Genomic DNA, 12,099 nt, shown 5'->3' on the forward strand with positions numbered 1-12,099 from the left:
CTGAGGAAGAGACGTAGCGCGACCCTAGCAGTGAATGCGCTTCTTTGATCGACCCGTGGTATGAAGTCGACCCTCACTTTCCAAAAGTTCCCAGTGATTATGCGCTGCCGCCGCCGGGTCGTGTATGGCTTGCCCTTGTCCGGTGAAACCCCAACATCTCTTGGGCTCCGTTAGCATCTTCAATCCTCGATCTGGCCATTCGCCAAGGCATATCACTTCCCGTATCCATTCATTTCGAATTTGGGTTCGGCACTACCTCGGGTTGGAGAGAGTGGGTTGATAGTGAGCTTTCCGATATGGGCTTTATGGGGTTGTTGCAACGAGCCGGCGTCTTGAAGGCTACAGTCTCATCTCGCTCCCTGTCGAACTTTCGGGACCTCTATAACCTCTGACATTTGGTCCGACGGTGGTGTGCCACTACCCACACCTTCTTTTTCTCGTGCGGCAAACTCACCGTGACCCTTGAAGATGTGGCTAATCAGTTACTCCTGCCCATTCTTGGTGATGCCGATCCTGCCACCCTAGAGTTTTCTCCGGAGGAAGAGACCATTGAGGCTGAATTGAGGAAAAAGATGGCCGGAAACGCCAAGTTGTCAAACTGGGTTAGTTCTTCTTCTAAGTTTTCTATTGCTGCTCGCCGTGCGGCTTTTATTGCATTTTGGCTTTGCAAATTTGTTTTTGGGTCCCACCCCCACTACGCCATAAAGCCTTTATACTTTCGTTTGACTATTAAAATATCTGCTGGTGTGGGCCTGCCGCTGGCCCCCATGTTCCTGGGGCATCTGTATGTCCAATTAGACATTCTTCATAGTGATGAGAGTCAAGCTGGGTCCTGCCACATTGTTACCTCTTCCGTTCACTGTACCATACTTCAGCAGTTGTTGTTTGAGTGTGGTGCTCAGTACTTGACAAAGTGTAGATCTGCTCGGTTTGCTAAAGAGAAGTACCAGACATGTCCAAGAGTGATTACTGACTTTTGCGGTAGGTTTGAATTCGATTTTCCGCTTGCTTTTTGTTGGTCTGGTTTGAAGCCGATTGGCTATTCTGTGGTTGAATCTTTTGATGAGGGCATCGATTTTTCTTGGAGGGCCTATAGAAACTTAGGCGCAAATTATACTTGTATGGATTCTACCATGGGTTTGCTTGTTGACACCGTTGGAACTACCACCCCCTTGGTTAGTTTTGATGAAATAGGGATCACTTATCTAGTGGCCACTAATGCCGGATGGCTGCTTTACCTAGCCGATGAAGGCATTAGGTTTGTTCACTATCCTGCCAACTGGGTGAGAAGGCAGTTTGGGTTGGATCAAGATATCCCCGACGACATTTCCTTCCTCATGGAATCTTTTACTTCAATCCGCCCTTTCCTACAGCACACTACCTTTGAGTTTTGGAGGCAGTGCCTCAATGCTGTTACAGTTCTTGGTTCACTAAGGGAGGGTCTTTATACTCTTCCTATGCACGGTTATTGGCACGCGATGATGACTACATTTGTGGATGAGCTAGCGGGTAGCCGTGGCTTCTCCCTTATTCCCCCTGATGGGCTAGGTATGGTTGTCTCGGTTAACCCTCGCTTGCTTCTTCCTTCCAAGTCTGTTTTGGCGTATGCTAGGAAACAAAGCTGGTCAGCCATTTTTGAATGGGACGCAGAGAAAAAAGGATGGTGCTGGCATGCTGGTGATTACCCTCCCGGTTAGAAGAAAAAGGTCAAGGTAATAAACATCTCTGTACCGAGTAACAAAGTTCCTGCCAAGCCCAAATCTGCCGGCAAGACCAAGCCTGCCACCCCACTACCACCTATTGGTCCTTCCCTGGCTAGCAAAACTCGCGGTAGCAAAAAGAAGACAACCTCTCACCCCGTATCTGCTGCTGAACGGAGGGTAAGCTATCTCTTCCTTTTTTTTTGACAAAAATACTTCTTGACTTTCTTGCAGCTAACCTTGCTAATTTCCTCTGCCTCTTTTCTTTTAGTCTAAGCATAAGGAAGACTCATCAATTACCCGCCCTATTTTGCTTGATGAGCCTGAATCTAAGGTAAGTCTTTTTTTTTTTTTTTTTTTTTTTTTTTTTTTTTTTTTTCGCACATGCTCCCTTTGTCATGTGTCTTTTGTTTTTGCTTAATAATTCCTTTGGTCTTCACGTTGGTATTTGTATTCACCTTCTTCCCCTTTTATTTTTTCTTTTTAGGAGGAGCCTGAACCTTTATCAATATATCCATGGAAGGCTTTTTTTATGGGGCTGATGTAGTATTCGCAACACCCGCTCCCTCTACTGCTGCATATAAGGCTCATGCCAAAACTCCCACCCTTTCTGACAAGCCGGTACCCAGAGGGGGTACTCATATTGAAGGGATTGGTGAGACTACACCTTTGTCTGTTGAGACACCCACTCCTCCAGAGGGAGCCATTCCTCCTATCGCCGTTCAAACCAAGACCGTTCCTTCCATTCTGCCACTTGTTATTTCGATCAGTGACCCTTTTGCAGCTATCTCCCAGGCTGCAAAGGGCGGTGCTTCCCTTGTTGTTACTCTTTCCTCCATTCCCAGCTCCGCTACCCGTGGTCTTGATACGGACTTATCCTCGGAGGGGTCCGATGACATTCTTGAGGATCCCGATGATGCGCCCATCTTGAAGAAGAGGATTTCCGATTCCGATGAAGAGGAGAGTGCTTTGCCAAAGCCTGACTTCATGGGTATGTATCTTTCCTCCCTTTCTTTTTCTTCTCTTCTTTTTTTTGTACTTGCATTTCATTTGTACGCCTATCTCCTTGCTTGCAGAGACTTTTGAGGGGCCAGGAATTGCAGCAGGCATGAAAATGCCTGCTCCTGCCACACCCATAGCGCCCATTCCTGTCATACTTTTAGCATCCTTGTCAGCCATACCTACTGCTCCTGCTTATGCTGTACCTACAGTACTTGTTTCTACTACACTCGCAGCCCCCATTCCTAGTAGCTCCAGTAAGTTTCCTTTCCCTTTTATTACATTATCTTTTTTCTGTAAGTCTTCTCTTCCCATACCATGGCTTCTTATTTTGCCTTGCGTTTTTTTTTTTTTTTTTTTTTTTTTTTTTTTTTTTACAGGTCCACTTCCTACTGTCCCTTCTCAGTTTGATGTGGGTAGTAGTTCTGCTACCGTCCCGGATGATGCTGCGACCTTCTTTGCCCACTTTGACCAGCCAGAGGTTAACGACCTTGGTCCGACAGACTTCTGGACTTCCGGTCCTCCTTACGTGGATTTTTATGGCTTCTGAGTCCCTGAGGATTGCGTTTCTCACCTAGTGATGATCTGTAGTAGTCATGGCAACTTTATGCAAGAATTTCGTCTCGGTCGTTCTGCTAGGGAGCATTTCTTGAAAATGTTAGGATGCGTGCTGAACGATATTGAGTATAACTTCCTTGATTCTATTTCTGCCGAGAGAATCCTGCAATGGAGGGCTGTGATTCAGGAGCTTATCAGCGTGGGTTTTGCTGTGGAGTTTGTTCTTGACATCTTCGTGAAGTTTCCCGAGCCCTTTTTATGAGAAGAGTTCAGCCAGTCGTTGACGCCATAGATGCCGACATTGAGTTTTTGAAGAAAGAGGTGGCGGACTTGGAGGGTTGTCGTGAGCGCCTTCTTTCTGGCGTTACTGGGCCCAGTCGTTTTGGAGACCAGAATCTCATTTCCGGACTCCATTGATGATGGCGCAATTCCTTTCCCTTTTCTTTGCTTTCCTGTTTTTGTTATGTCGCATAGAACACTTATATGTTTCCTACTGTAGTTATTTGGCGTGTGTTTGCCACAGTTTGGGTTTGTAATGATGCTACACTTTGCTACTTCTTTTATTGTTGCTATGTCATGATGCTAATATTTCGTACTTTTTCATTACATACTCATGAAAGCACGTTACAACTTTTTCTTCTGTGACATAGTCACTTGGAAGAATAAAAAAAAAAGTGATGGAAACATAAATTTTTTTTTTTTTTTTTTTTTTTTTTTTAACAAAAGAAAGGGACAACCACATAACTCTTTCTCCTAAGCAAAATAACGTTTCAGTCATTTCCCACTGACGGGATCCATCAAGTCTCTGTCATCCATTTGAGTTAGGCGATAATACCCACTTTGATGCGCTTCCCTTATCACAAGGGGTCCCTCCCACTTTGGTGCAAACTTAGATGGTCCTGCCAGACCTCGCCTGACATAGTTTGCCACCTTTAACACTAATTGTCCTTTTGCAAACACTCTTTCTTTGGTCATCCTACCGTAGGTTTCTGTCATCTTTTGCCTGTATCTACGGCTGCGTTCTTGGGCTTCTTTTCTCTTTTCATCAAGTCCTTCTAGGTCCTCGAAGACTTCTCCCTCTTTTTCCTTTTCTCGTGTCTACATGACCCTCAGGGACGGTGTCATTATTTCTGCCGGACACACTACTTCAGTTCCATAGACTAAGGAAAAGGGTGAAAAGCCTGTGGCTGACTTTGGTGATTTTCTGTAAGCCCAGAGTATATTTGGCAGGTGCATCGCCCATCCTCCCGTATACTCTTAGCTCATTTTGCTAATGATCTTTATGAGAGTTTTGTTTGTTACCTCTGCCTGCCCATTCCCTTGAGGGTAAAAAGGTGAAGACTTGTGGTGCTTGACTTGGTAGAACTCTAACATCTTTCTTACATCACTGTTGACAAATGGTGTGCCGTTGTCACTGATGATCCGGTGGGGCACTCCAAACCTCACAATTATATTTTCTTTGATGAAATTTGCCATTGCTCCCCCTGTGGCCTTACAGAGTGGCACTGTTTCTGCCCATTTAGTAAAATATTCTGTAGCCACTAATATCCATATGTATCCACGGGATGGTGGGTTGACTGGCCCTACCAAATCTAGCCCCCAAGTGTGGAAGGGCCATAGGGTAACCATGCTGTGCAAGCCCTGTGGATAGGTATGAATCAAGTTGGCTTGTACTTGGCAATTGTGACACCTTTTCACAAATTCTGCCGCATCTTTTTTCATAGTTGGCCAGTAGTAGCCCGTTTGCAGCAGGCATTTGTAAAGCTTTTTCTTCCCCTGGTGCTCACCACATTCTCCTGAATGCACCTCTTTTATTATTTCTTTTGCTTCTTCAGGGCCCAAACACCTCAAAGGGTCCCCATCATATCCTTTTTTGAAAAGGACCATGTTATGCAAGAAGTAACGTGTTGCCAACCTCTTAAGCTTATATCTTTCACTGTGCTTTTGTGGCAGGATGCCTTCTGTTAGGTACTGTATGAAAGGGCTTTTCCAATCCTCGTTGACGAATACACCATAACTTTCCTCCCTGTCTGCTGCAAGCTGGCAGGTCCCACACTGGGTTTGGACTTAATTTGCATCTTTACCCATACTTGGCCAATAGAAGCCTGCTCTCTGAAGTCTGCGGTAAAGACTGACTTCTCTGCAAGACCCGTAAGTCTTGTCGTATATTTCTTTCAATTTTCTTTGGGCTTCTTCCTGCCCCACGCATCTGGATAAGACCCCACCTAGCATCCTGCGATACAACTCTTCTTTTACCAAGGCATAATCTTTTAACATCTTTAATTCTGCTGCATCGTCTCCCTTTACCAAGATTTCCTTTATGGGGATCTGCCAATCCCCTTCGCCCTGTTCCTCCCGGAACTTTTCCTTCAGTACCTCAATGATGGATTCTTCCCTTTTACTGACTTCTATCCTGGCAATACTCCTTTTGAAGATTATTTGCGAACCCAGTGTAGCCAATGCATCGACAAACCAATTTTCATTTCTCGGAGCATGCTCAATTTCAAAGGTTGAAAATTTCTCTTCCATTCTCTGGACCATCGCTTTATACGGGGCTAGGCTAGGCTTCTTTAAGGAAAAGCTTCCCTTAGCCTGGCAGATAACCAAGTTCGAATCTCCCAATACTTTCAAATGTTTGACTCTCATTTCGAGGGCCGTGGCAAGCCCAGTTAAGTAGGCCTCGTACTCCGCTGTGTTGTTCGAACAGGGGAATTCCAACTTAAATGATAGCGCCACTGCCTTGTCTTCTTCATGATACAAAACTACTTCTACCCCCCCGGAATGGGTAGTAGAAGATCCATTGAACTTCATTACCCACTGTTCTCTGACTTCTTCTGCCATGACTACTTCCCCTGGAACTTCATCATCCAGTGGGAATTCTTCCTCTCTTGGAAACTGTGCCAATAAATCCGTTATAGCCTGACTTTTCACTACCCTAGGTGTCCCCATTCTTAAGTCCTATTGTGATAACTGTAGCAACTACTGGGATATCCTGCCGAAGAGGATCGACTGTTGTAACAGAGCTTTAATGGCATGGGACTTAGTCATCAGCCATACTTTGTAGGCCAAGAAATAGTGACGTAACCTCTGCGAAGCGTATATAATGGCCAGACACGCTCTCTCTGCCCTTGGGTAACGAGTTTCTGCATCTTTTAAGGCACGGCTAATGTAGTATATTGGCTGCTCGACATCACTTCCATCTTCCTGAGTGATTAGTGCGCCGATAGCATACGAGTTGGTGGCCAAATAGAGTAGTAGTGGTCTTTTATGAATAGGGGCCTGCACCGTGGGGAGGTTCATCATTATCTGCTGTAGCCTTTTGAAGGCTATCTGCTGCGCTTCCCCCCACTCAAAACTTTGCCCCTTCTTGAGCAACTTGGTGAAGGCAAAGGTGATTGATGCCAATCCAGGGATGAATCTCCAGATATAGGAGACTTTTCCTAAGAAGCTCTTCAACTCCTTTACTGTGGCCGGAGGTCTCATAGTTGCTATGGCCGTGGCTTTGGCCGGATCCACGTTTATGCCCCGACTGTGAACCAGGAAACCTAGGAATTTCCCAAAGGACACTCCGAATGCGCACTTGAGGGGATTCATTCTTAATTTAAAAGCTCTGCATCTTTCGAATACCCTTTTTAACACACAAAAGTGCTCTTCTCTCCTTTTTGGCTTAACCACTATGTCATCCACATAGTTTTCTAGCTCCTGGTGCATCACATCGTGAAATATGACTGTTATTGCTCATTGGTAAGTTGCGCCCGCATTTTTTAACCCGAAGGGCATCACAGTGTAGTAAAAATTGTCCATGGGTATTCTGAAAGCAGTTTTCTTTGCATCCTTTGGTGCCATTCTGATCTGATTGTATCCGTTGAAACCATCCATGAATGAAAACATGGCGCTTCCTGCTGTAGAATCTATTAGTAAATCCATGTTTGACAATGAGAATTCGTCCTTTGGACAAGCTTTGTTGAGATTTCTAAAATCTACACAGCATCTTATCTGACCGTTCTTCTTTACTGGTACTATGTTGGATAGTCAGCGAGGATGCTGAATAGGCTTGATGAATCTTGCGGCCAGCAACTTTTGCACCCAGCAACTTTTGCACCTCTTTGACTATCTGCCCTTCTATTTTTGTGTGAAATATCCTAGCAGGCTGGGCCACTGGCTTGGCCTGTGGGTCTACATTTAATGTATGCGCAACTAGCCCGGGATCCAGTCTTGGCATTTCACTGTAGTCCAAAGCAAAAAGGTCTTTGAATTCTTTCAATAACAGTATGAGTTCTGACTTCTCCTTTTCGGTCAGGCTTGCACTAATTGAGATAGGCCTTGGTTCTCGTGAATCAGGCCCTAAGTCAACTTCTTCCAACTCTTCCTCTACCATAACCTATGCGTCCTTTTCTGCCATAACTTCCTCTTCCTTCTCTTCTTCTTTTCCCAAACTTTCTTCAGCAACGCAACACGCCAAACTCTCATGTTACCCTTTTTGGGTGGGACCCACTTACATCTTACCCGTGGGCCCTACGCACATTCATAACTTATACACAATCCTGTCATCAAGGCCTTGGACCTTGATGCACTAAGGCATTTCGTCTAGGTTTGCAGCAGGCGCTTCTTTTCTTTTCTTCTTTCGTGCTAGTAGTTCTCTTAAATCGGGTTCTGGGTCATCTTGGACATCTTCCCATCTAGGCACAAAGGTTCCTCGTGGCTTTGAAACCGAGTTTTCCCCAGATGGAGCCCATTAGTCATAAAACATGGTTTCCACCAAGTGGGCTTCTGCCTGCTTGAATGGCGAGGGGTTTGCAGCTATGTGTATCATCCTGCCATTCAATCTTCCTTTCACACATTGGTGGTAAGTGGATGGGACCAGTCGGTGTTTGTGTAACCAGGGCCTTCCCAAAAGCACATGATAGGATACTTCCGTTCTGACCACATGGAAACGAGCTAACGAAGCTATAGGGCCTACTTTCAAGCACAGCTGAATGTAGCCTGCGGTATACTCACCTCTTCCACCGAACCTCGTTACTTCCATCGGGCATCCTTGGATCTTTCTTTCTGAAATTCCTACTACTTTCAAGGTGCTCAACGGAATGAGGTTTACGGAGGCACCTGTATCCACCAAGGCCCTCTTGATGGGGATTTGATTTATGGAAGCTGCTAAATAGAGAGGCCTCCTATGATCTAGGTGCCCCACCTCCATATCTTCACTGCTGAATGTGATTTCCGTTGATTCCTATAGGAGGGCTCTATCTTCTGGCATTTCTACTAACAGGCACTCCACCCCTGCCCCGGAGGCAATACTTACCAAAGCCTCCGTGGTTATTTTCCTTTCTTTTACTGTAAGTCCCAACTGGTCAAATAGATTTTTAAACTTGGCACTCTTCTGCAGAATGGTAATCGTCGCTACAGGCAGGGCCAAGTTTTCTTCCTCGTCTTCTCCGGGGTCTGCGCATATTACTACTGCTGCTACACCTTTTCCCTTGTGGTTTGGGAGCGGGTTTCTTTGGACTTCCTGCTGGGTTAGCTCCAAGATGCCTTCTTTAATCCTACGGTGCACCAGTCTGCGAAGCGCCCAGCATTCTGCGGTAGGATGTTGTACATAGTTGTGCAAGCGGCAAAAGCGAGGATCTTTCCTTTCTTCCTCCGTGGGCTCTCTAGAAACTTGGTTGGGTTTAAAGATCCCGTCTGCTATCCATTTGTTAAGTAACACATCCAGTTCCTTAGGAGTACATGGTAAGGGTGGGGGCGTATCATACTCCCTTCCCTCTGTTTTCCTTCTCCGCTCTCCAGCGGACACTGCCATAGCTTGCGGGGCGTTTCTTTTGTCTGAACTGGGTTTTACAGACTGAGCCGTCTTTCTAGCTTTCTACAATAGTTGTGCGAACTGGGAAATCTCTAGATTTTCCAGGACAGCTCTGAATTCCCGAATTATGTTGGTCATGCACATTTCTACTAACATCCTTTCTTCACAGTGGTTGTAGCAGTCACGTGCTATGTCCCTGAATCGTTTGATATATTCCATCAAATCCTACCGTTCTTTTGCTTGGTCGCTTGCAAGGTGGCGAGTGTTACTGTTTCCTCTCCGTGAAAGTACTTAGTGCAAAATACGTCCACCATGTCATCCCAAATTGGGACCGATCTTGGTTTTAAGCTAATGTACCAGGTGTATGCTCGGTCACACAGTGACTTTGAAAACTCCCACAGACATAAGTCTTCGTCTGCTGTGTAAGGGCCAAGGGTATTAATAAATTTGCTCATGTGCTCTACTGCACTTCCCTTCCTGCCATCGTATTGTGCAAAGGCCCTTGGCTCATACCTCTCGGGGTATGGTTTGCTGAGTATATTTAGAAGGTAAGGAGGTCTTCGTGCGTAAAACCTCTCCTTTGGTGTTCTGGCTTTCTCTTGCTCCAGGAGAGTCGCTACTTCAGCCATAGTAATGAAGCGTTGTTCAGCGTTCCGTGGGACACCTCCTGCCAGTGTCTCCTCTCTGTCTGCTGCATGATCTAGGTCATGCTGGCTGCCTTTTTCCTTTGTTTTGTTCACTTTCAGTTGACGGATTTCTTCCATCATTTGTTACTACGAGTGCTGCAGTGATTGCAACACTTCAATGAAAATGTTGACATTGTTTGTGGGGACTCTTTTTTGAGGCTGAGAATCAACCCTCGTTCTGTTGGCACCTTCCATTTGATTAAGTTGCTATTGGTGAGGTGTTGTTGGCCTGGATTCTGCTTGCGAGGGTACGACACTCATATTCCGTGTCGTCCTGGACTTTGGTGGCATTGTTTGCGAGGAGCTCTGTTTTCTTTTTTCTTTTTGCCCCTATCTGCTTCCCAACTCCCTAGTGGAGTCGCCAATTGTAAAGGAGGGTGGGCTGTGCTAGTGGTATTGGGCCTCTTGCTGCACTAAGCCCAAGTTTTTCTGGATAAGAGAGTCAGGATCGGTCCAGCTTCGACTTAAGGTGGTCCGACTTGTGCGCAAACTAAGCCAAGTCTGACAGGAACGTGTTCACGGCAGGCGGAACTGTTTCAAACAAATTGTGGCAGGCAGACATAATAATAATAGAATAAACAGAAAATATCTACCCACTTAAATGGGAAAATGACCAAATAGCACTTAACATCAATTATAATAACAACACTATTTGTTTTCCTTTTAGGGAAGAGAGGAAGAAAAGAAATAACAGAGAAAACATCCAATGTTCACGGGTTAATCAGAATACTAGAGGAATTAGACCAGAAATTTCATTCGCAAGAGCAGAACCACAAATGGGAGAACGTCCATCCTCAAAGCAGTCAATCTCTTAGGAAAGAATCCTGCCATAGAGGTTAACGGCCCTGAGGGAAACGGGCTTGAGTAGTCTTCTGCATAAGTACTTTCAAGTTTTCTCTTACAGAGGGCTAGGTTTCATGAGGGAGAGAAGGGATTAATCTACCGGTGCATGCCCACCTTTCTAACTCTCACTATTTCTTTCTTTCTTCTCACTATGTTTTCATTTTCTACTTCTTTTAAGTTTTCTATTTCCTTTTCTAAGTTCCATTTCTGTTGTTCCCTCCTCTGTTCACTGCAAGACCCTCCTTTTATAGTGCCTACCGTGACCCGATTTTACTGTTTTAACCCTTAATTCCCTTTGTCTGGTCTGGGTGTACTGGCCGACCATCACTGTTCCCTCTGTGTGTCGCCTTCCTATTGCCAGACAAGGAAGAGTATTTTGTTTGCTAGTCTGCCGTGACACCTTTTCCTGCCACGGTCTGGGTTATTTCTCTCTCCCTATCCCTCATGGCATGTACCTAATGATTCTAACTCAACTTGCCTCTTTTGAGTAGTAAGTCATCCCAGCAGGACACCCCCCTAAAAAAGCCTGAGCTGGAACCATAAAAATAGATTTTTCCCCTCTTTCCACCCCAAACCATGCCCTCTGATCCTCTGACCCCCCAACCTCACCATGCTCTGTATTGGCTGGATACAGGCTGGTGGTGCCTGGGCCTTGCGCGTGCCTTCATTTTATATGTGTCCAAAACTTATCTACTGCCCATTCGTCTGCCGTGGTCTGAAGGCTTCGCCGTCCGTGTTTTTTGACTCTTATGTGGGCTGTCCTTTGTTTTCCCGCTCCATCCAAGAGCTGGGCTTTGTGTGATGATGGGCCTTACATTTCTTTGGTCCACTTCTTGGTTTCTTTATTTCTTGCAACGTTGTATTGTTATTCTTGCCGTAATAACTTAATCCTGCTGGGTCTCTTTTGGGCCAGCCATTTATTCCTTCTCTCAGTGGCTTGGCATAGCCATTGTTTTGCTTTTACTTATAGGCTCCTATGTCCCTTTAAGCTTTCCTTTGGGCATCCTTGGCCCATTTGCTTTCTTTGGGCTTCTTCGGCCCATTTGCTAATTCCACACTCCCATGGGTTTTTTACTAACTTCATTGGGCTTCCCTAACTCAATAACCTTATTCTCATCCTTGAGGTTTATGAGCCTGCCATAAACCCCTTACTTTCTTAGTTTGCATTACCTTGGGTCTGCGGTGGCCCTTTCTCGCTTTTCTATCTCATACACTGCCCATGGGATGTTATTTTTTTTTTTTTTTCGGGCTTCTTTGAGTCCACTTGTCTCTTCAAGACCCATTTGTTTATTTCTTGGGCCTGTAATCCATTATTCCTGCCGCTTGGGCCTAATGGTTTTGCTGTCTACTTTGTCAATTTTTTGTTACCCTTGTTATTGGGCTTTCTTTCTTACAAATGGCCCTCAACAGGCTTCATCTTGCTAGGTTCATTTTGCATGATCATTGGCTTATATGCTATAATTTGGGCTAAAGTTGTAGACCTAGAACTGGAAGAGATCAAACTAGATATAGTCGT

At 45.3% G+C, this 12,099-nt stretch overlaps 3 protein-coding genes across 3 annotated transcripts in view; 1 reads left to right on the forward strand and 2 right to left on the reverse strand.

The window, feature by feature from the left end:
* The window catches only part of LOC126714933 (WAT1-related protein At5g40240-like), a 69,445-nt gene that overhangs the window by 29,531 nt on the left and 27,815 nt on the right, over positions 1–12,099 (forward strand). The window lies entirely within an intron of this gene.
* Positions 1–12,099, reverse strand: part of LOC126714926 (G-type lectin S-receptor-like serine/threonine-protein kinase SD2-5) — a 100,996-nt gene that overhangs the window by 23,143 nt on the left and 65,754 nt on the right. The window lies entirely within an intron of this gene.
* LOC126702988 (uncharacterized) lies at positions 5,325–6,206 on the reverse strand. Its single transcript, XM_050401872.1, has one exon. The coding sequence runs from the start codon at positions 6,204–6,206 to the stop codon at positions 5,325–5,327; it is 882 nt and encodes a 293-aa protein (XP_050257829.1).

This window comes from Quercus robur, chromosome 2, assembly GCF_932294415.1.
Source record: "Quercus robur chromosome 2, dhQueRobu3.1, whole genome shotgun sequence".
In the NCBI taxonomy this organism is placed as follows: Eukaryota; Viridiplantae; Streptophyta; class Magnoliopsida; order Fagales; family Fagaceae; genus Quercus; species Quercus robur.

Bases quoted from the DNA above. Each gene is read 5' to 3' on its own strand.
- LOC126702988 (XM_050401872.1), bottom strand. From the start codon at position 6,206: ATGGGGACACCTAGGGTAGTGAAAAGTCAGGCTATAACGGATTTATTG.